This window comes from Coregonus lavaretus (assembly GCF_964263955.1).
Source record: "Coregonus lavaretus genome assembly, chromosome: 19".
Classification (NCBI taxonomy): Eukaryota; Metazoa; Chordata; class Actinopteri; order Salmoniformes; family Salmonidae; genus Coregonus; species Coregonus lavaretus.
This window is the reverse complement of record NC_140006.1, coordinates 39,754,524-39,779,192: the sequence shown is the minus strand read 5'-3', so window position 1 is coordinate 39,779,192 and position 24,669 is coordinate 39,754,524. Positions and strand designations below refer to the sequence as shown.

The window sequence follows — 24,669 nt, the reverse complement described above, 5'->3', positions numbered from 1 at the left end:
CTGCTGTTCTCTTATTAAACAGAACAGTAGATGTCTCACCTACCGTTTACACTGTGCTGATACATCTTTTGCTCTTGCAGAACTTCTCCAAAAACATCTTTGCCATCCTGCAATCGGTGAAGGCCAGGGAGGAGGGACGGGCCCCTGAGCAGAGACCAGCACAGAACACCACTCAGGTGGTAAGGAACAGCCCATGTTTGGTTTTGGATGCACACTGATGCGGATGTACCATCATAGTTTGATTTTGGATGCACACTGATGGGGATGTACCATCATAGTTTGATTTTGGATGCACACTGATGTGGATGTACCATCATAGTTTGATTTTGGATGCACACTGATGTGGATGTACCATCATAGTTTGATTTTGGATGCACACTGATGGGGGATGTACCATCATAGTTTGATTTTGGATGCACACTGATGGGGATGTACCATCATAGTTTGATTTTGGATACACACTTTTGCATCCTAGGAATCCAGCCATGTGATAAATTTTTGCCATTGTGATGTAAAAATGCGTAATTGAGAATGACATCCTTAACCAGTAAAGGCTCTTGCTGACGAATTCCATAAAATCAATGAATGCCTCCCTGTTCTAATTTCTCAAAGAAATGGAGCATGCAATTAACTTGGAGCTTCTCCAGAAAAAGGTCAATGAGTATTTAACCCTTGGAAGCATGGTTGAGTGTATTATTACCACTGAACTCTCCAATATTATAGTCTCTGTGGATCATTAATTGGAAATGACCTGTGTTTTAAGTGTAACCTCTTGTCTCCCCTCAAGGATCCATCCATAAGGATCAAACAGCCTGTCCCAGCTGCCTATAACCGATACGATCAGGAGAGATTCAAAGGAAAAGAGGGTGAGTGGTGGAGCTGGGATGATAAAATTATCACTTATTGCAGGCATTTTGCTGATATCGTTCATTACGATAAGTAGCCTATGCTAGAGAAATGTGAAGTTTGAAATCAAAGAAGTTTGCTACTATGGGTGATTGTTAGTGGGACAATTGATGGCTACAATCATAAAACAAGCAGTAGTTTAAAGAAAACTACTGCACATGAATGTTATAAACTTGTCGTTCTATTTATTGTTATTGCATCAATGCAGGCCATTTATCACAATATGGATTTCTGTCCAGCTTCCCAGTGTGCTTTATGGGGTATTGTGTGTAGATTGATGAGGAATTTTTATTTATTTAATCAATTTTAGAATAAGGCTGTAACGTAGCAAAATATGGTTAAAGTCAAGGGGCACTGTATGTTCATAGATGGTGCTTTACTTTGTAAAGTAAATATATATATTGTAGCGTGTTATCCATTTCATTTCCTTACACAGTAATGAACAAATGAAGATACCAATCATTTTTTAACCATTTTAATATAAAAAGTAAGATGCATTACTGATTGACTAATTGTGTCCTTAGAAACTGAGGGTTTCAAGATTGACACCATGGGAACATACCACGGCATGACCCTGAAGTCTGTGACGGTAAGACCATCCTTTCGTCTTCTGCTACCCTAGTCTGCTTATAGTTTAACATACAGTACCAGTCAAAAGTTTGGACACCTACTCATTCAAGGGTTTTTCTTCATTTTTACTATTTTATACATTGTAGAATAATAGTGAAGACATCAAAACTATGAAATAACACATATGGAATCATGTAGTAACCAAAAAAGTGTTAAACAAATCAAAATATTTGTTATATTTGAGATTCTTCAAATAGCCACCCTTTGCCTTGATGACAGCTTTGGACACTCTTGGCATTCTCTCAACCAGCTTCACCTGGAATGCTTTTCCAACAGTCTTGAAGGAGTTCCCATATATGCTGAGCACTTGTTGGCTGCTTTTCCTTCACTCTGCGGTCCGACTCATCCCAAACTATCTCAATTGGGTTAAGGTTGGGGGATTATGGAGGCCAGGTCATCTGATGCAGCACTCCATCACTCTCCTTCTTGGTAAAATAGCCCTTACACATCCTGGAGGTGTGTTGGGTCATTGCCCTGTTGAAAAACAAATGATAGTCCCACTAAGCCCAAACCAGATGAGATGGTGTATCGCTGCAGAATGCTGTGGTAGCCATGCTGGTTAAGTGTGCCTTGAATTCTAAGGAAATCACAGACAGTGTCACCAGCAAAGCACCATAACACCACCTCCTCCATGCTTTACGGTGGGAAATACACATGTGGAGATCATCCGTTCACCTAAACCGCGTCTCACAAAGACACGCCGGTTGGAACCAAAAATCTCAAATTTGGACTCCATACCAAAGGACACATTTCTAATGTCCATTGCTCGTGTTTCTTGGCCCAAGCAAGTCTCTTCTTCTTATTGGTGTCCTTTAATAGTGGTTTCTTTACAGCAATTTGACCTTGAAGGCCTGATTCACGCAGTCTCCGCTGAACAGTTGATGTTGAGATGTCTGTTACTTGAACTCTGTGAAGAATTTATTTGGGCTGCAATTTCTGAGGCTGGTAAGTCTAATGAACTTATCCTCTGCAGCAGAGGTAACTCTGGGTCTTCCATTCCTGTGGCGGTCCTCATGAGAGCCAGTTTCATCATAGCGCTTGATGGTTTTTGCGACTGCACTTGAAGAAACTTTAACAGTTCTTGACATTTTCCGTATTGACTGACCTTCATGTCTTAAAGTAAGTTTCTCTTTGCTTATTTGAGCTGTTCTTGCCATAATGTGGGCTATCCTCTGTATACCCCCCTAGCTTGTCACAACACAACTAATTGGCTCAAATGCATTAAGAAGGAAAGAAATTCCACAAATTAACCTTTAAGAAGGCACACCTGTTAATTGAAATGCATTCCAGGTGACTACCTCATGAAGCTGGTTGAGATAATGCCAAGAGTGTGCAAAGCTGTCATTGTGGCAATTTGAAGAATCTCAAATATCAAATATATTTTTGATTTTAACACTTGTTTTGGTTACTACATGATTCCATATGTGTTATTTCATAGTTTTTATGTCTTCACTATTATTCTACAATGTAAAAATAAAGAAAAATCCTTGAATGAGTAGGTGTCCAAACATTTGACTGGTAGTATAGATTCAGTATGTTTACTCCATGCAGGAACCAAACAACCCCAGCATTGCATGTACCATGCTATAAATGAGACATGGCGCTAGAACCACAACAAAGTGAAAGTAAACGGATATTAATAATATCTACTTTAAATGTTAACAATCTGTTTTAAATGATGACATACTGTGGAAAATAGCAGGTGCAAACACGCAAGTCAATTTCTTACTCATGTTGCACTGATTGGCTTCAGTGACTAGCCTATCACCCAAAGATTGAGGCATATTGTTGCTCTGTGCCCTGCCCAGCCCATTTGTTTAAAATGTTTTTTTATTTATTTAACCTTTATTTAACTAGGCAAGTCAGTTAAGAACTAATTCTTATTTACAATGACGGCCTACCCCGGCCAAACACGGACGACGCTGGGCCAATTGTGCGCCACGCTATGGGACTGCCAATCACGGGCCGGATTGTGATACCAGGGTCTGTAGTGACGCCTCTAGCACTGAGATGCAGTGCCTTAGACTGCTGCGCCACTCGGGAGTGTACTGTTGGCTCACTCCACCTCTGTGGTGGCAGGTCTTTGGGCCTGTGATAAACGCCAGGGTTGTGGGTTCGATTCCCACGGGGGGCCAGTATAAAAAAAAATATGTATTCACTAACTGTAAGTCGCTCTGGATAAGAGCGTCTGCTAAATGACTAAAATGTAAATGTACCCAGAGGCTGCCCATGAGATCGGGTTCCAGGTGCTGCTTGCAGGGAACCACAGAGGACAGGGGAACATGTCACGGCTCAGTGACATCTCAACAAATGGGCAAACCTAGGTCAAGCAGCTTTGTCTTCCTCATCCACACACACAGTGCAGTGGTCTCATTTCAGTGTGTTTCTACCAGCTTTATCATTCTGAAATTCTACCTAGCCGTTGCTGTGGTTTCAGTTCATCTCAAGGCATCATTTTCATACATTTCACAGAACATTGCTTCTGAAGAAAGTTCATTCACAAAGCAGAATAGAATTACTCTGAATTGTGTGAAAATGGATGAAGGGTTATGCATAGGATAACTCACCATGTAGACATCTCCTTTCTGACTCATTTACTAGGCTGAACTATTTATTTTTAGTGCGTTTCATTCTATTACAACGTTGTGTTTTCAGCTATTTGTTACATAGCTACAACTACATTGTGTCTACCGTAACGTTTAACAGCTGTGTAACAACCGAACTGTAGCATGTAAGTGTTCTGTTTCTTCACTATGGTAACATGGCACGCTAGAAAGACCTTTCGCAAATGTTGGCTACACCCTTGACGTGTCAAGGCACTTTCACACAAATGTTGGCTACACCCTTGACGTGTCAAGGCACTTTCACACAAATGTTGGCTACACCCTTGACGTGTCAAGGCACTTTCACACAAATGTTGGCTACACCCTTGAAGTGGCTTTGCACTTTTACCACAGTACTATCAACGACCCCGGGACCACCCATACACAAAAAAAAAATTATGCACGCATGACTGTAAGTCGCTTTGGATAAAAGCGTCTGCTAAATGGCATATTATTATTATTATTATAAGAACGATTCAATTTCCAGCCAGACGTACTCTCTCTCTCTGCATAGCTGATTGTCATTGATGGGGGTGGGGTGCCCTCAGGCTGAGCATTGTCCAAGGAGTTTTCATTATTTTTCTCTCTGCAATTGGCTGAAAAATGTATAACCTGATTTTAAATGTCTGTTACCACTCTTGGTTTTTGGTGTACCACAAGGGTCTAAAATTTCATTTTTGGTCCACCAGCCACTGGCAGGTAGCCCCCTACAAGCCAATCTGATGTTTTACCAGCCAACATTTCTTGGGCCATAATTACATACAAATAAAATAAAAAATACAGATGACCATGCTTTGTAATGTTTCTAAAACAAAAAGCTGCCCCTTTAATTGCAGGAGGTTACTGTGGTAATGGAGCCACTCAAATCCTGTGTGCATGAGATTTGGGATCTGAGCAACAGCTCTTTGCTCTCAGTTGAAGCAGCAGACTCAAACTAATGTTGAAAAACAACCAAGCTTGTGAACAAAACAATTGGGGAGAACAAGTATTTAATTTAAAAGTGGGGAGAACAAGTATTTAATACACTGCTGATTTTGCAGGTTTTCCTACTTACAAAGCATGTAGAGGTCTGTAATTTTCATCATAGGTACACTTCAACTGTGAGAGATGGAATCTAAAACAAAAATCCAGAAAATCACATTGTATGATTTTTAAGTAATTAATTTGCATTTTATTGCATGACATAAGTATTTGATACATCAGAAAAGCAGAACTTAATATTTGGTACAGAAACCTTTGTTTGCAATTACAGAGATCATACGTTTCCTGTAGGTCTTGACCAGGTTTGCACACACTGCAGCAGGGATTTTGGCCCACTCCTCCATACAGACCTTCTCCAGATCATTCAGGTTTCGGGGCTGTCGCTGTGCAATACAGACTTTCAGCTCCCTCCAAAGATGTTCTATTGGGTTCAGGTCTGGAGACTGGCTAGGCCATTCCAGGACCTTGAGATGCTTCTTACGGAGCCACTCCTTAGTTGCCCTGGCTGTGTGTTTCGGGTCGTTGTCATGCTGGAAGACCCAGCCACGACCCATCTTCAATGCTCTTACTGAGGGAAGGAGGTTGTTGGCCAAGATCTCGCGATACATGGCCCCATCCATCCTCCCCTCAATCCGGTGCAGTCGTCCTGTCCCCTTTGCAGAAAAGCATCCCCAAAGAACGATGTTTCCAGCTCCATGCTTCACGGTTAGGATGGTGTTCTTGGGGTTGTACTCATCCTTCTTCTTCCTCCAAACACGGCGAGTGGAGTTTAGACCAAAAAGCTCTATTTTTGTCTCATCAGACCACATGACCTTCTCCCATTCCTCCTCTGGATCATCCAGATGGTCATTGGCAAACTTCAGACGGGCCTGGACATGCGCTGGCTTGAGCAGGGGGACCTTACGTGCGCTGCAGGATTTTAATCCATGACGGCGTAGTGTGTTACTAATGGTTTTCTTTGAGACTGTGGTCCCAGCTCTCTTCAGGTCATTGACCAGGTGTAGTTCTGGGCTGATCCCTCACCTTCCTCATGATCATTGATGCCCCACGAGGTGAGATCTTGCATGGAGCCCCAGACCGAGGGTGATTTACCGTCATCTTGAACTTCTTCCATTTTCTAATAATTGCGCCAACAGTTGTTGCCTTCTCACCAAGCTGCTTGCCTATTGTCCTGTAGCCCATCCCAGCCTTGTGCTGGTCTACAATTTTATCCCTGATGTCCTTACATAGCTCTGGTCTTGGCCATTGTGGAGAGGTTGGAGTCTGTTTGAGTGTGTGGACAGGTGTCTTTTATACAGGTAACGAGTTCAAACAGGTGCAGTTAATACAGGTAATGAGTGGAGAACAGGAGGGCTTCTTAAAGAAAAACTAACAGGTCTGTGAGAGCCGTAATTCTTACTGGTTGGTAGGTGATCAAATACTTATGTCATGCAATAAAATGCAAATTAATTACTTAAAAATCATACAATGTGATTTTCTGGATTTTGGTTGAAGTGTACCTATGATAGAAATGACAGACCTCTACATGCTTTGTAAGTAGGAAAACCTGCAAAATTGGCAGTGTATCAAATACTTGTTCTCCCCACTGTAAATAGCCAAGAAACACGAGGACAGTCTCACTTTGTAGACTTTTGAGTAAATGCCTGTTCGCAGCTCATCCAAAAATTAATCTATCAGTACTTCACTCAGTGAGCTCAGCTCCCCTGCCAGTCAGTGTTGCTGCGCGAGGTGGGATATAAGATTAGTATTTATTTGTGCAATTAGTAGCTATGAAACAAAACAGCAGAAGTACTTTGAAAACAAATACTGCAGCAGTTTTCTAACTCGTACATGTGCTTGTACTTGACTTTTGACAATTTTTATTCACACATGTAATGCTTGCACTGTAGGGCCCTGTGGCTGGTGAAATACACATTCTTACCCGCCAATACCTAAATCTACTCATTTGGCAGGTGTTAATTTATGCCCTGTGTACCACCCACATCTGTTTCCTCTTTCAACTAAATTCTCTGCTCTTGCAGATTTCCTGCCCTTCATTCTTCCTGCAGCTCAACTGCTACTTGTGAGATGATTCAATGTTCCTTTTTGTTTTTTTTTGATACTTCACACTTTTTATTGGCACTAGAAGTGGTTTTACCACCGTTTTGAGAATGCTCAGGTATGCCCAACAATCTTTTGGGGGGAATAATTGAAGTACCCTTGAAGGCTCTTTGAAACACAACATTAAAAAAAAAAAAAGAAGGAAATTATTTAAACCCAAGTTGAACAAAATGGATACCGGACAGTGACAGTCCACCAATACAGTCTAAGATGTATCAGTATCCACTATTCACATATTTTTATTTTATTTTACCTTTACTTAACTAGGCAAGTCAGTTAACAAATTCTTATTTACAATGACGGCCTACACCGGCCAAACCCGGACGACGCTGGGCCAATTGTGCGCCGCCCTATGGGACTCCCAATCACGGCCGGTTGTGATACAGCCTGGAATCGGGGTGGGCCCTTCACACAAACGCAGCTACAGCCCATATTTGACATGTAGTAAACATAATGGCGCCGGAGGGGATGGCTGCCGTTTTATGGACTCTTAACCAACTGTGCTATGTTGTGTGTTTTTTCGCATTGTTTGTAACTTATTTTGTATGTAATGTTGCTGCTACCCTCTCTTATGACCGAAAAGAGCTTCTGGACATCAGAACAGCGATTACTCACCTTGAACTGGACAAATAATTTGTATTTAAAGGGTCTGACGAGAGGGATATGCTCCAGACACCCGACAGGGCCCTCATCCCCGTCATTCGCAGTAGAAAGAAAAGGAGATATCGCGGAAAGAGATCGGGGTGCCTTGTAAGGAGCCGCCGACAAGTGGCTAATCTGCCTTTGCCAATCGATACTATTGGCCAACTTACAATTGCTTGATAATAAAGTGGATGAACTACAAGCACGTATATCCTACCAACGGGACATTAAAAACGGTATTATCTTATGTTTCACCGAGTCGTGGCTGAACGAAGACATGAATAACATACAGCTGGCGGGTTATACACTGTATCAGCAGGATAGAACAGCAGCCTCTGGTAAGACAAGGGGTGGCGGTCTATGTATATTTGTAAACAGCTGGTGCACAATATCTAAGGAAGTCTCAAGGTTTTGCTTGCCTGAGGTAGAGTATCTCATGATAAGCTGTAGACCACACTATCTACCAAGAGAGTTTTCATCTATTCTTAGTAGCTGTCTATTTACCACCACAAACCAATGCTGGCACTAAGACCGCACTCAACTGTATACGGCCATAAGCAAACAGGAAAACGCTCATCCAGAGGTGACGCTCCTAGTGGCCGGGGACTTTAATGCAGGGAAACTTAAATACGTTTTACATCATTTCTACCAGCATGTTACATGTGCAACCAGAGGGAAAAAAACTCTAGACCACCTTTACTCCACACACAGAGACGCGTACAAAGCTCTCCCTCGTCCTTGTGATCACGCTCTCCGTAGCCGATGTAAGACCTTTAAATAAGTCAACATTCACAAGGCCACAGGAACAGATGGATTACCAGGACGTGTACTCCGAGCATGCGCTGACCAACTGGCAAGTGTCTTCACTGACATTTTCAACCTCTCACTGTCTGAGTCTGTAATACCAACATGTTTCAAGCAGACCACCATAGTCCCTGTGCCCAAGAACACTAAGGTAACCTACTTAAATGACTACCGACCCGTAGCACTCACGCCTGTAGCCATGAAGTGCTTTGAAAGGCTGATCATGGCTCACATCAACACCATTATCCCAGAAACCCTAGACCCACTCCAATTTGCATAACGCCCCAACAGATCCACAGATTATGCGATCTCTATTGCGCTCCACACTGCCCTTTCACACCTGGACAAAAGAAACACCTACTTGAGAATGCTATTCATTGACTACAGCTCAGCGTTCAACACCATAGTGCCCTCAAAGCTCATCACTAAGCTAAGGACCCTGGGACTAAACACCTCCCTCTGCAACTGTATCCTGGACTTCCTGACGGGCCACCCCCAGGTGGTAAGGGTAGGTAACAACACATCCGCCACGCTGATCCTCAACACGGGGGCCTCTCAGGGGTGCGTGCTCAGTCCCCTTCTATAATCCCTGTTCACTCATGACTGCATGGCCAGGCACGACTCCAACGCCATCATTAAGTTTGCCGATGACACAACAGTGGTAGGCCTGATCACAGACGATGCGACAGCCTATAGGGAGGAGGTCAGAGACCTGGCCATGTGGTGCCAGGAACACAACCTCTACCTCAACGTGATCAAGACAAAGATGATGATTGTGGACTACAGGAATAAGAAGAGGACCGGGCACGCCCCCATTCTCATTGACGTGGCTGTAGTGGAGCAGGTTGAGAGCTTCAAGTTCCTTGGTGTCCACATCACCAACAAACTATCATGGTGCAAGCACACCAAGACAGTCATGAAGAGGGCACAACAAAACCTAAGGAGACTGAAAAGATTTGGCATTGGTCCTCAGATCCTCAAAAAGTTCTACAGCTGCACCATCGAGAGCATCCTGACTGGTTGCATCACTGCCTGGTATGGCAACTGCTCGGCCTCCGACCGCAAGGCACTACAGAGGGTAGTGCGTACAGCCCAATACATCACTGGGGCCAAGCTTCCTGCCATCCAGGACCTCTATACCAGGCGGTGTCAGAGGAAGGTTCTAGTCATAGACTGTTCTCTCTGCTACCGCACGGCAAGCAGTACCGGAGCGCCAAGTCTAGGTCCAAGATGCTTCTAAACAGCTTCTACCCCCAAGCCATAAGACTCCTGAACATCTAATCAGATGGCTACCCAGACTATTTGCTTGTAAGGAAACATTTCACTGTAAGGTCTACACCTGTTGTATTTGGCACATTTGACACATTTTGATTTGATTTAGTTCTATGTACTTTTGTGTGGCTTAAATTTTGGAACGGCCTGTATATGACGCTATGTCGCGCTGTTTGCATGAAGTGTATAGCGGCCTTAATTCAGGTCTTCCTCTGTACACCGACGCATCCATTTCTACAATCAATTAATGTATGTATAAAAAACAACTATAGTGGCAGTAAAAAAAAAAAAGACTGCCGTCAACCATTAGTTTGTCCAAAAACATGTGCTTTACTCGGTTACATCTTGCCAGTGACTCCTGCACAGGCCATGATCAAACATCACCCATGATCCTCTGTCACCAAATAGGCTGTACCCCTGAAGTCTCCTCTGGTGAAACCTGCCCATCTAGACTTTGGACGTGTTGATGCAGGCGTTGTGCTTGTTGCGCTGGAGGTGGTGCCAGTACTTGAGCAGTTCGTTGGGTTGAAATTGGTGGGAGGTGATAAGGTGGCTGTACCTGCAGCTGGAGTAGGACACCCGCCAGTGGTTGAACAGGAACTCATTGGGCGGTGGCGTGGGTTCGATCCGCAGCTTGGCCAGGCAGATGCCCACGTAGACGTCCTCCAGATGCAGCCTGCGAATGCCCAGAGAGGCCCTGTAGATCTTCCCCACCAGGTCCCCCGAGAACACGTAGCCAGTTCCTGAGCAGAAGGTGGGGTACCTCTCACTGGGATACAGCTCGGGGGACATGTACCACTTGCTTTCCTTGTTCCTGTTGGGAATATAGCCCCTCATCAGGTAGCCTGTGAAGTAGTCCCGTTTGGGCTGAATTTCGGGCCGGAGCAGCTTGTGGACGAGATACTCGGTGTTGACAAACATGTCACTGTCTGTCTTCATGACGTAGTTGGCGCCCGGGCAGTGCGCGGCCACCCAGTGCATGCCCATCAGGGTTTTGATGGTCAGGTTGTTGTACGTGTCCATGTAGTCCTGCTGGATGATGTCATGGTGCCTCCGGCTCTCTGCCTCCAGGCTGCTCTGCTGCAGGCGGCCCACCTCACCCTCCTTCACGCCCAGCAGGAAGAGCCGGACAAGGCCCGGGACCACACTCTCGTTTCCCCATGTTTGCCGGATGGCCTCCCTGGCCTCCACTTGCTGGGCCTCCGTGACTATCAGCAGTACCAGGAATGGCGCTGGGTCACCCTCCTGGCACTTGTTGGGCTCGTTGATGATGTAAGGGTAGGGTTCCGAGGTCAGCAGGCCCCCTAGCCCGACCTCTCCGCTCAAGCTAGCATTAGTCGCCCTCCATAGAATCTGTGAGGAGCTGTGATTCCCTTTGTCTTTAAAGTGTAGTCCTCCTCCCTCAGTGTAAGCCACTGGGTTCTCCCTCTGCCATGTTGAGCCCTTGATGCCCAGCAGCCAGTCCTGATGGCTCAGGATGACCAGGACCCCCAGCAACGAGAGGAGAGCCAGGAGCCTGGCGATGTGCGTGCAGCAGTGGCGCCGCCTCCACTGCATGGTGGCTGCGTGCACCACCTCACTTGGGCAGCGTTGACACTCGGTCAGGTACTTGTTGTGTGCGAACAAACCTTTATCGCCGATGACAGGGTGACGTGTCGTGGGTTCCTGAGGGAGCTACACCAGGGGTGGTGCATGCTGTATTTCCATTCAAGTCACTTTTGAATTGCTGGTCAGTTGTCAGACCTGCCTGTACGTTTCAACCAGCTTGATGCTCAGAGACGAAGTGCAGTCTTCAACAGAGGCTGATGTTTTTATCTAGGAGAAAAACAACAGTGATATTGTTAACACCCATGCTTAAACCAAACACTTGGTGTGGGGTGACTGAGGGATTGTATTGGTGTGACTCGACCATAACTCTACTACTATTAATCTACTAATGATGAATTAACTATGAGAAGTGTAATCAGCTCTTCAAAGCTTATGAGTCCTGTTTAGCATTTCATTTAGAGATTAGACTGGCTAATGAGTCTCCCTTGCTTTCTGAGAGAGCCGTTGGTAACTGTTATTTACACTATGTAAAACTGGCCGAGTGTCAAACGGGCTGGGTGCGACGCTAACAGTGTCTGGTCTTTGACAGAGTGGAGATCCATTCCAGCTGTTTTCCACCTCTGATGGGTTTGAATTGTGGATTGTATGAAACTCTACACTGACTGATTTTGTCACTTACTGACAAGTTTGCATTAAAAACAAAATGTGCTGAAGAAAAGAGAAGTGGTGAGACAAGGCTTCGTGTGTCAGCTTGAGCAGATCTCTTGGCAGGTCAGGGGTGACTCCCTGTCAATGGACCAACACAGACTCATCCGTCAATTGAGCCAGACCAGGCAACGGCTGGGCTGTAAATAGACTATCCAGAACTATAGTACATTGTCTCTCGGTGTACAACAGAAGTGTTGATAAAGCTGCTTGAAAAAAGTTAGCAGTTGCTTGTTGCATTCCGTTTTTTTTTTTTATAGGTCAGCCTTAGCAGATCTCTAGTCAGGTCGGAGATGCCTAACGACATCAATGTAGGAACTCCTCCGTCAATTGAGCCAGACCAGTCAACGGCTATTTACTTAGAGTACACTGGAGGCATTGATAAAGCTGAAAAGTATTAGTTTGCTTGGAGATGAGGAGAACCGGTCTCACTTTGATACTGCTTGTCATACATACATTTAGGGTTATTTGCAGATTTCCTTGTGAAACAGCTCCTGTGTGTGATTTTAAGGTCAATACCTATAGGTGTGGACTAAATAGGGAGCTTCTCTGTCCATCTCTGACAACAACAAAGGGTTGTTTGTGAGTGCACAAGAGGCGCTGAAAAGCCCAATGTTAAGCCCTCATGGACACGTACTTAGGAACACAAAGAAACACTGACACTTACACAACCCAGTGTGTTCTAAACAAAAACAAGGCAGAAACTGTGTACTTAGCAGTTTTTACTACCACTACGCTGTTGAAGAGCGATGTGTGTGAGTATATGTCAGCTGTGTTGGAGCTGGAATTGAGCACGCCGGACCAAAAGACATACCTGTTCCCAGTGCAAGTCGTTTTCGGAGGAGGACTAAGGAATTGCTCTGCACATCTCTCAGGGTACAACAACCTCCCTATGCCTCTGCCCAGTGCTGCCCCCAGATTGAATGGTTTAGCTATCTCTTCTCCCTGGCCACCACACACCTTGGCTCAGCTCTCATCACCGTCGCACGGTTACACTTTTCCCACTGTGTGGTTGGCCCAATCATGCAGCCACTGCTTCTATGGATCCCATCCTCAGGTTTGGATGCTGTCGTTCTTCCTCTGCTATGTTTTCTCAGTTCTTCCTCTTACTGTGAACACGCCCACATGCAGAGCTGTCCCTCCCTTGGTTTTAGTTCAATATTACTCATTACGAAATTCCCATGAGCACACACTGCTTTTCGGTGTGTGTGTGTGTGTGTGTAGAGCACCAGCGCTGCAGTCTCATGTTCAGTGGTGGCTGTGTGCTGCTGCTGATAACTTGAGGCTAGCAGAGCCGTGGAGATGAGATCCAGCAGATCATCGGTACTGCTGCTGAGAGGGGCAAAGGCACTCCGCTCCAGTTGCTCCCTCACGACGTTGCTAGGCAGAGCGCAGGATGAATGAATACCTGCCTGTTCTTTCCTCTGTACGTCTCTGGTTCTCTCACTGCTCTTAGCCTCATCTTTTCTGCCCTCGTGTTTCCTCTTTCGCTCGCTATCTCTCTTTCTCACTCGCTCTCTCTGGTGGGGGGTACTGAGGGTTGTTTTCTCTGTACAGTCTGATAGACAGCTGCAGGCTTGGTGATAGTATGCTCCACGTCTCACACACCACCCGCGGCTCTAAAAGAGGAGGGCTCCTGAACTATTAATTCCCACACCTCCGACGGAGGACAAAAGGATTTCTCTGAGGGGAGGGCTACAGTGCTCCCCTCCCAAGGCATGTAGGCAGTCTCATAAGCTGATCTTTGCCAGAGCATTTGGAGGGACTCCAAACCTTAAGCTCAATGCCTTTTTTTCCCTTTACCGGAGTGGCAGTTGTAACTGTAGCATGTTCTCACTGGAGCACAACAAAATGCTATTTCACCCTGCCACCCTTGCTTTATCTCTCAATTCTCTCCCCTCAGGTTTTTGTGTGCGAGTGGGACGTGAGAAGCTTCTAGTGGGGTGGAATATGGAGGTGCCCATTGTGGTGTTTTGAGGCTAAAATGGCACCACACGCGCACACACCAAGAGGAGTCAGCTCAGACAGATCCAACTCAGAGAAGCCCAGCTCAGGAGCTCCATCAGCAGCAGATTTTAAATTAGAATGGAAAATGAATGTTTTTTGCAACAAATGTTAGTGTATCGCATCGATTCTTTACTCTATTCAAACCGAATTAAAACGTATCAGAGCCCATGTATCTAGATGTGTAATTGAATCGTCTTAAAAGGGAAATATGCACGTCCCTAATGAATATGTTAGAGACCACTCCCAGTTGGATGGGACTTGCCTTCCTCCTGCCAATATGTAGGGTTGGATCTTCATTCATCAGGCTGTAGGTAGGGCTGTGACGGTGTACCCATAGGAGCAAAGCAGGAAGTAAAAGCTGGAAGTTTACCCATCAATGTTTGCTGTTGATTAAACTCAACTGACATTATAAAAAAAATACATTCCATTGCATGAGCCACATCAGTTAACATCATTTGAATGAACATTCTATATTACCATGGAAATTATTGGATCACAATACCAGGCAGCCATTGCTTGGAGAAGTGGGTAGCTGCTGCCCGATATGGCAAAAGCAAAGGAGTGGGTGTCGAAAGCACTCTGCTATAGGTTAGACTATTACATTTACATTTTAGTCATTTAGCAGACGCTCTTATCCAGAGCGACTTACAGTTAGTGAGTGCATACATTATTTATTTTTATTTTTTTCATACTGGCCCCCCGTGGGAATCGAACCCACAACCCTGGTGTTGCAAACTCAGTTGCTGGACAGTAGTGCTTGTCCAGCGGGAGTGAAGGGCACTGTTTCCTGATGTTGTCTTTCATGCCCTCCCCATTGACTAGTAGAGCGTATATATCAAGGTGCCATCTAGATGGTTATCAATAGTAGTTATTTCTTGTGTAGGCTGCTATCCTACTTTTTGTTGTTGTAATTATAGTTTTTATTGTTTCCTTTCACGATATAACAACAATGCAATTTAATTACTTTTGGCATTAAACAGTGACAGACATGAATATACAGTGACAGACATGAATATACAGTGCATTCGGAAAGCACCCAGACCCCTGCCACGCCACAACCCCACTCCAAAACGGACCAAATAAAAAAACCTTCCTTATCAATCAACACACAACACCCCACAATGACAATTCGAAAACAGCTCCCCAAACCGGGCACCACGTGCCAACCAAAAATGATATACCTAATCCATTCTAACAAAACAAAAGACCCTACCCGTGTTCTATGCATGTCTGTAGTCTATCAGGCCATTACATATTGTTTTCTATGTCTGAGAGAGAATGGCCCAAGATGTCAGAAAAGTTATCGCGTTCACCATTCATTTTATAAATCAATCTTTTTCATATGAAGCTGTTTCTACCAAGGCTATATACCATTCCTTATATGAGGGAGGATCCTTCTCTCTCCAGTGTCTCAATATGACTCTTTTGGCTGTGGTTAGAGCAACTTTTAGCCAGTTTTAACATGAGCTTCTCAGTCTTTCGATATCCTTTAGTTAAATTCAGTAATAGCAAAGCAGGATTTCCAAGTATTGTGGTACCCAGAATATCCCCAATCTTTTCCATTACCTTCTGCCAAAAGGTAAGCAAGCTTGGACAGTTACAGAACATCATGTCACCTGTACTTCTCCAGCATAGGTTAGATTCTATCAAACATATTCTGTTCAACCTCGGAAGAGTCCAATAAATCCTATTGAACACTTTTAAATTGAATCAGCTTGGACCGGACATCTCTCATAGGGAGGAGCATCTGTTGTACTATTATATATTCCATTCCTCCTCTCCAAATGTTACCTCCAAGTCTTTTTCCCATACAGCCTTTAGGCCTTACAAGTTCCATTAAATCCACCTAATAAGGTGGCTATATATATATCTCAGTAATAATTTTGTCTATGGATTTAAAAGTATAGACAGGTATGGATAGTGGTAACATGCTGATGACGTAATTCAGTGTAGGCGCTATGACCATCTTTATAACCTGTAACCTACGCCATAATCAGATTTGTAGCTTATCCCAGCTCTTAAACTGGAGTTTAATTTTGTTCAATAGTGGGTCAAGGTTTTCAGAAATCATGTTCTCTAGACCAGGATTTAAAGCGATCCCCAGGTACCTCAAGTTTTTAGGGACCCATTAAAACCTCCAGCTGAGGAAGTAATTTCTCAGACAATGTTTTGATAGGGGCATTACTTCAGTTTTGGTCAATTTTAATGTTGATGTGGTTGTTACTGACAAGGAGCACATGGCTGAGCTCTTTAATCACCACTTCATTAAGTCAGGATTCCTATTTGACTCAGCCATGCATCCTTGCCCGTCCAACATTTCCTCATCTCCCAGCCCTTCTAATGCAACTAGCCCCGCTGCTCCTCCCTCTCTTTTTCTCCCGCTACAAAGTTTCTCCCTGCTAGCGGTCACTGTGTCTGAGGTGCTAAAGGAGCTCCTTAAACTTGACCCCCAAAAAACATCTGGGTCAGATGGTTTAGCTCCTTTCTTCTTTAAGGTTGTAGCTCCTATCATCACCGAGCCTGTCTCTGACCTTTTTAACCTTTCTCTCCTCTCTGGGGAGGTTTCCATTGCTTGGAAGGCAGCCATGGTGCTTCCTTAATTTATAGGGGAGATCAAGCTATTTCTATTTTGCCCTGTTTATCAAAAGTGTTGGAAAAACTTATCAATAATCAACTGACTGGCTTTCTTGATGTCTATAGTATTCTCTCTGGTTTGCAATCTGGTTTCCGCTCAGGTTATGGATGTGTCACTGCAACCTTAAAGGTCCTAAATGATGTCACCATTGCCCTTAATTCTAAGCAATGTTGTGCTGCTATTTTTATTGACTTGGCCAAAGCTTTTGATACGGTACCATTCCATTCTTGTGGGCCGGCTAAGGAGTATTGGTGTCTCTGAGGGGTCTTTGGCCTGGTTTGCTAACTACCTCTCTCAAAGAGTGCAGTGTATAAAGTCAGAACATCTGCTGTCTCAGCCACTGCCTGTCACCAAGGGAGTACCCTAAGGCTCGATCCTAGGCCCCATGCTCTTCTCAATTTACATTAACAACATAGCTCAGGCAGTAGGAAGCTCTCTCATCCATTTTATATGCAGATGATGGTCTTATACTCAGGTGGCCCCTCCCCGGATTTTGTGTTAAACGCTCTACAACAAAGCTTTCTTAGTGTCCAACAAGCTTTGTCTGCCCTTAACCTTGTTCTGAACCCCTCCAAAACAAAGGTAATGTGGTTTGGTAAGAAGAATGTCCCTCTCCCCACCGGTGTGATTACTACCTCTGAGGGTTTAGAGCTTGAGGTAGTCACCACATACAAGTACTTGGGAGTATGGCTAGATGGTACCCTGTTCTTCTCTCAGCACATATCAAAGCTGCAGGCTAAGGTTAAATCTAGACTTGGTTTCCTCTATCGTAATCGCTCCTCTTTCACCCCAGCTGCCAAACTAACCCTGATTCAGATCACCATCCTACCCATGCTAGATTACGGAGAAGTAATTTATAGATCGGCAGGTAAGGGTGCTCTCGAGCGGCTAGATGTTCTTTACCATTCGGCCATCAGATTTGCCACCAATGCTCCTTATAGGACACATCACTGCACTCTATCATCCTCTGTAAACTGGTCATCTCTGTATACCTGTCGCAAGACCCACTGGTTGATGCTTATCTATAAAACCCTCTTAGGCCTCACTCCCCCCTATCTGAGATACCTACTGCAGCCCTCATCCTCCACATACAAATTTGTTCTTAACTCACTTGCCTAGTTAACTAAAGGTGAAAAGAAAAAATATTATTGCCCGATATCTCTGAAAATGCATTTACAAGGTCCAGTAAAGGTGATATGGGGAGTTGGGGGTCTGACATTAATAGTAATATGTTGTCTGCATAATGCAGTAGTTTATTCTCCCTACCTCCCATAGTAACCCCTTTGATTGACTGATGCAGCCTAATGGCTTCGGCTAATGGTTCTAATGCTATAATACATAGGAGAGCTGAGAGAGAGTCACCTTGTCTCGTGCCTCGTCCTACTGAAAATGGAGATGATCGTAGTCCGTTAGTGACTATGGATTTGGGGTCGTTGTACATAAATTGAAAATATTCTGAAAGCCCTGTCCAAATCCAAATGTATTTATTATATAATGCAGGTAGTCCTAGCCCACCCTATCAAAGGCTTTCTCTGCGTCTAGGGATAATCTGAAGTATCCAAATATTTTGCCTTCCAGATTACATGCAATAGGCGTCTAAGATAATCAGATGAAGTTCTGCCTTTCACAAATCCAACCTGGTCTGGATTTATGATTTTCTTAATGATATGATTCACCCTCATAGCCAGAAGTTTTGTAAACAATTTTCCATCACAATTTATCAAAGAAATTGGGCAGTAGCTCCCACACTCATAGAGGATCCTTTCCCTTTTTGAGGATTAGGGTGAATACTGCATCACTCATAGAAGATGGGAGCTCACCTGTGTCAATCAATGTATTAAATATTTTCAATATTCAACATACCATCCTCTTATCACTCAAAGTAAGCATTAGATTTGAGCTTCTATCAAAAGGAGGTTCTATCAAATTACATTATTATAATACATCATAATAAAGGTTATACTTCTATTAACTACATAATTATAATGAATCACAATAAATCTCAAATCTACTATCAAAAGGTTCTAATCAACGGCATTGAGTATATAAAATGCACACATACGCAAGGATCTGTAGATTCAGAGGTTAATAAATCTCAATGTTAACCATTGTTTCCATATCTCTTACCACAATCGGGTTGGATTGACCTGATGTCCCTGGGACATCGACTTAGTCAAATATAAAACCCTGTTGTTGAACAATTCTGCTAAGACCTTCAAAAGGTTTGTTCTGGGTCATCAGCTCAGTGTTCCACATAATGGCAACAGGCTTAAGGGTTTAGATGACCTTACCCTCAAAACTACCTTCAATCATTACTCATCGTCCCTATCTACAGGGGGAAATGGGAGCTCATCCAGAGTTGGCGGCTTATTAGTTTCACCATCCTCTGGAGGAGCAGAAAACAACATGATAGCTGCTGAAATCTTACCAGCCAGAGAGGCACAGATCGCCTTACAGCATGTTAATAACAAAATTAAGCAAATTAAACAAACAAAAAAACACACACTGCATCCCATTGGGCAATTTCTGGTTTTGGGGAATTATTCTTAGCAACAGTGGCAATGTATTCGGCAAGATCAGTCACAATTAGAAGAGTGATCTGGGACAAAGTACAACATTCATCGCCAATGATTGCACAAGTGCCCCCTTGACCTGCCAAAAGATAGTCAAGAGCCAATTTACACAATTCTTTTAGTATTGCCAATTTCCTCTGCGTCTCTAGAGATCTCTCTGAATTTGGTCATATTGACTTTCACAGGGAAGAGAGAGAACACGTTATAACAGTTTCATACCATCCTTGATAAGAATGAGATTGGGGCAAGGTTAGCCCAAGCTACAATCTAGTGGCTCTCCTCACATTTTAGTGGAATAGCTCTGTCTCTAGAAGCCTTGCCTTTCCAAATCATAATTATAACTATTGATAAATTATCCAACCCAAATTTAGAATGACAGTCCTTAGTGCTTCATGTTGGTTCTATCACTTTAATTTAAGACCCTCAACTTAACACAAACCGATACTGGCAGAATGTACATTTACATTGACATACAGTATATTCATCTTATGTTTATTTTCTCATCACTTGTGGTAATGACAGATTAGTGTCTCAATGCATTCTTAGCCGAAATGACCATACATTTCGCAGTGTGCAGACCTCAACAATCAACCTGATACCCCTGGGGACTGGTAATTCCCCCTTTTGGACACATGACTCACATCGTGATTTATGCATCCAAAAAAACAACAGCACTGCCTGTGAAATCAAAATAACAAATACAATTTGAATAACAACCCTTGATGACTCCATCTTAACTTAATTGGATTCCATAAGGTAATGGGAAATAGACTAGAGACAGGTGTCCCATTTCAGGGGCAGTGCTCTCTCTCTGTCCTTCTCATGGTCCGAATCACACATGGGACTGTTGATTAATTATAAACTTCTTCTAATTATTAGTGTTTACATACAGTGAAGGAAAAAAAGTATTTGATCCCCTGCTGATTTTGTACGTTTGCCCACTGACAGACATGATCAGTCTATAATTTTAATGGTAGGTTTATTTGAGCAGTGAGAGACAGAATAACAACAACAAAAATCCAGAAAAACGCATGTAAAAATTTTTATAAATTGATTTGCATTTTAATGAGGGAAATAAGTGTTTGACCCCTCTGCAAAACATTACTTAGTACTTGGTGGTAAACCCTTGTTGGCAATCACAGAGGTCAGACGTTTCTTGTAGTTGGCCATCAGGTTTGCACACATCTCAGGGATTTTGTTCCACTCCTCTTTACAGATCTTCTCCAAGTCATTAAGGTTTTGAGGCTGACGTTTGGCAACTCGAACCTTCAGCTCCATCCACAGATTTTCTATGGGATTAAGGTCTGGAGACTGGCTAGGCCACTCCAGGACCTTAATGTGCTTCTTCTTGAGCCACTCCTTTGTTGCCTTGGCCGTGTGTTTTGGGTCATTGTCATGCTGGAATACCCATCCACGACCCATTTTCAATGCCCTGGCTGAGGGAAGGAGGTTCTCACCCAAGATTTGACTGTACATGGCCCCGTCCATCGTCCCTTTGATGCGGTGAAGTTGTCCTGTCCCCTTAGCAGAAAAACACCCCCAAAGCATAATGTTTCCACCTCCATGTTTGACGGTGGGGATGGTGTTCTTGGGGTCATAGGCAGCATTCCTCCTCCTCCAAACACGGCGAGTTGAGTTGATGCCAAAGAGCTCGTTTTTGGTCTCATCTGACGACAACACTTTCACCCAGTTCTCCTCTGAATCATTCAGATGTTCATTGGAAAACTTCAGACGGGCCTGTATATGTGCTTTCTTGAGCAGGGGGACCTTGCGGGGCGCTGCAGGATTTCAGTCCTTCACGGCGTAGTGTGTTACCAATTGTTTTCTTGGTGACTATGGTCCCAGCTGCCTTGAGATCATTGACAAGATCCTCCCGTGTAGTTTCTGGGCTGATTCCTCACCCTTATCATGATCATTGCAACTCCACGAGGTGAGATCTTGCATGGAGCCCCAGGCTGAGGGAGATTGACAGTTATTTTGTGTTTCTTCCATTTGCGAATAATCGCACCAACTGTTGTCACCTTCTCACCAAGCTGCTTGGCGATGGTCTTGTAGCCCATTCCAGCCTTGTGTAGGTCTACAATCTTGTCCCTGACATCCTTGGAGAGCTCTTTGGTCTTGGCCATAGTGGAGAGTTTGGAATCTGATTGATTGATTGCTTCTGTGGACAGGTGTCTTTTATACAGGTAACAAGCTGAGATTAGGAGCACTCCCTTTAAGATTGTGCTCCTAATCTCAGCTCGTTACCTGTATAAAAGACACCTGGGAGCCAGAAATCTTTCTGATTGAGAGGGGGTCAAATACTTATTTCCCTCATTAAAATGCAAATCAATTTATAACATTTCCGACATGCATTTTTCTGGATTTTTTTGTTGTTATTCTGTCTCTCACTGTTCAAATAAACCTACCATAAAAATTATAGACTGATCATTTCTTTGTCAGTGGGCAAACGTACAAAATCAGCAGGGGATCAAATACTTTTTTCCCTCACTGTAGCCCATTTAAATCTCACCCAATGTCTCCAGTATTTCTAGTGAGGGTGATCAGGCCTCACCAGGAAGTCAGTACAGAGGTCAGTCAGCCCTATTAAGTGAGTGTTTGTTTTCCTGTACCTCAGGCATTATTTAAAGATATTTCAAACATTTTGTGTATCAGGTTTGCATTGGGTTTTTCAGTACATTTATTCGAATCAAGAGAATTGACATGTGTGCACCCAAAACTCTGACAATAGAAACTTCAGAAAATGTCATTTGTGTACAGTATCCTAAAACCAAAATAAAGACCCCACACAATAAATCAGAGTATTAACCACTAACAAATATTCATTAACAGGTGGGTTGTGTGTGGGTGCTGGCTTGTGTATGTAGGGAAAAAATAATAATAATGGCCAGGCCTTACTTTATTTGGGAGCTCCCTTAACAGCTGGATCCGGGTACCTTTAACTGCTCTCCCAAGGCACTTGCCTTAGGAAGCCTTTCAAAGGAGAGATACAGAATCATTGATAAACATGAAAAAAACACTTGGTAGCGGACATTCCATCAGTCGTATACAGAATTATACTTAAGACACATCGAATAGGCACCTTCTAAAGTAAACAATCCCAGAGCCCCTCTCTTGTAATCATTGTAAATTTGACCTGTTGTGTTGACATGGAATTCTGTACAAACTGTCCCTAATTTCCCCACTGTCTCGCTTCCAGCCTGTTTGAGTTCAGTGTGTACTGCTGGCTATCTATTGTTTCACAGGAAGGTTATCTCTAGCCCAAACAACAGATGACATAAACACGAGAGCAGGGGACCAGGCCTTTACAAGTGAGCGGCCACTAATTTAACATCAATCCCTCATTACCCCATGTGCATCTTCAACGATTCTCTTGTCGTTACTTGCTATGCACAAAATGTATCTTCGACGGTTCTCTTGCCGCTACTTGCTATACATATAAATAACACCCCGTATTCGAAAATACCTTGTTATTTTGTAGTGGCTGCAGACCACGTAGACGTTTCTTATAAATGCCTAGAGACAGCTGTCAGCGGGGCTTTCCATGGTACCGTTACGCCCTCGCTCTAGTTCTCATAAAACTAGTGAATAGTCTTCCGTGGTCCTCTGTAGCTCAGCTGGTAGAGCACGGCGCTTGTAACGCCAAGGTAGTGGTTTCGATCCCCGGGACCACCCATACACAAAAATTGTTTATGTATGCACCCATGACTGTAAGTCGCTTTGGATAAAAGCGGCTGCTAAATGGCATATTTTATTATTATTATTATTATTATTATTCTCTCTATAAGACAATGGGTACCTTTTTATGCGTTACTCGCCGTACTTTTATTTTGTATCATATTTTTTCTACAGATTCATTTAAATTAACTTACTGAAATCAGTTGCCGTCCCTCAATTGTTTGCGGATGATGTGTCTCCTAGGAAGCTCACAGTAATGGTCTGTTCTGGGCGGGTCTCGTCGTCTTTTGGTCAGGCGGGAATTTCCCTCACGCTTCATAAAATGCACCACCGGTTTTCTTCGCAGACCAACCACTGGAAAGCTCTGCAGGCAGACTCAATCATCCTGTTCGTTGATGCCAAATTGTTGTGGAAATTCTTACACAGGGACACTCTCTAAGTCAATCTTAAATGAATCATTGTTTGTCAGCACGCTGAAGAGGTTCCAACAAACTTAATGCACCATAGTAAACGTCTGTCAGAAGCTCTAACAGGGGAGTCCCGTTAGTTCTCTTATATGCTGCAGACAAGTCATATTTGCATGATTTAGCTTATTCATAATTAATTAATCATTGACGTTTGCTTCATTCATGTGACCAACCAATACTGGGTCATGCATGTGACAGACCAATACCTCACGAGGCTTCTTCTCTCTAAGCTGAGACCTTGAAACTGAGATATTCCTTTCTCTAAACAAGGTTCTGGGCGTACTGCCAAATTGCCGATATTGGTAGTGAGGATTCGTTCAATCAGTCACTTGCATGAACACAGTGTGTTTTATAGAAAAGCACCAACATACAATGTTCAATCACATAAGGAATTCACAAAACACCTTGTCCTGTAAGATGCTCGTGTTCATTCGCAAACATTTACATGTTTCTCTTTCTTCACCTATTCCAACAGTCAGATCAATGGGTGCATGATCTGACATAGCTAACGTGCCCACACTGCAAGCACCCCCTTTATCTATGAGAGAGTGTGAGATCAGGAAGTAGTCGATGCGTGAATAAACAGTGTGCCTATTCGAAAATAATGTGTAATCACGAGCGGTTGGATTGGTCAATCTCCATATATCATAAAGACCAGCATCTTTACACAGTGTTTTAATTGCTGCTTGAGTTTTTTAGGTCCTGGTTAGACCAATTTTGGATTTATCTAAAAAAAAGCATCAGGGACCTGATTATAATTATAGTTCTCCTATCATCTTAGAGACAAATGGTAGTCCATCCATGATGAACCACCGCCACCATGCAGATCTTCCATAGCCTACCACGCTAATTTGTTCAGCCTCATTGACGTCCGTGACCCACTTCTTTGCCTCCTTTGGGTCTGTAAAACTACGTAGTGATCCTCTCACACTAACCCAGAACACGGCAGGATATTGAAACAAGTATTTCAGTCCCCGTTTCATGCTCATATGCCTCACCTCCGTGAACGCATTTCTCTTGTCCTGAACCACCTCGGAAAAGTCAGGGGAAAAACTCCACCTTTGTCCCTTCCAGTGAAAAGTCCTAAGCTCTTTTGCTCTGAGCCGGACCTTCTCTCT

General features: G+C 43.6%; 2 protein-coding genes across 3 annotated transcripts in view; one reads left to right on the top strand and one right to left on the bottom strand.

The window, feature by feature from the left end:
• Nucleotides 1-24,669, top strand: part of LOC311146446 (parafibromin) — a 53,746-nt gene that overhangs the window by 8,889 nt on the left and 20,188 nt on the right. For both annotated transcript variants that reach the window (XM_084182949.1, XM_084182950.1), the window contains exons 8-10: nucleotides 81-179; nucleotides 788-866; nucleotides 1,431-1,495. In XM_084182949.1, coding sequence (XP_084039075.1) covers nucleotides 81-179; nucleotides 788-866; nucleotides 1,431-1,495 — 243 coding nt within the window. The remainder of the gene's footprint in view (nucleotides 1-80; nucleotides 180-787; nucleotides 867-1,430; nucleotides 1,496-24,669) is intronic.
• LOC311146447 (beta-1,3-galactosyltransferase 2-like) lies at nucleotides 9,990-13,278 on the bottom strand. Its single transcript, XM_084182951.1, has 2 exons — nucleotides 13,006-13,278; nucleotides 9,990-11,753 (listed from the first exon to the last, which is right to left on the bottom strand). The coding sequence occupies exon 2, from the start codon at nucleotides 11,493-11,495 to the stop codon at nucleotides 10,386-10,388; it is 1,110 nt and encodes a 369-aa protein (XP_084039077.1). The 5' UTR covers nucleotides 11,496-11,753; nucleotides 13,006-13,278; the 3' UTR covers nucleotides 9,990-10,385.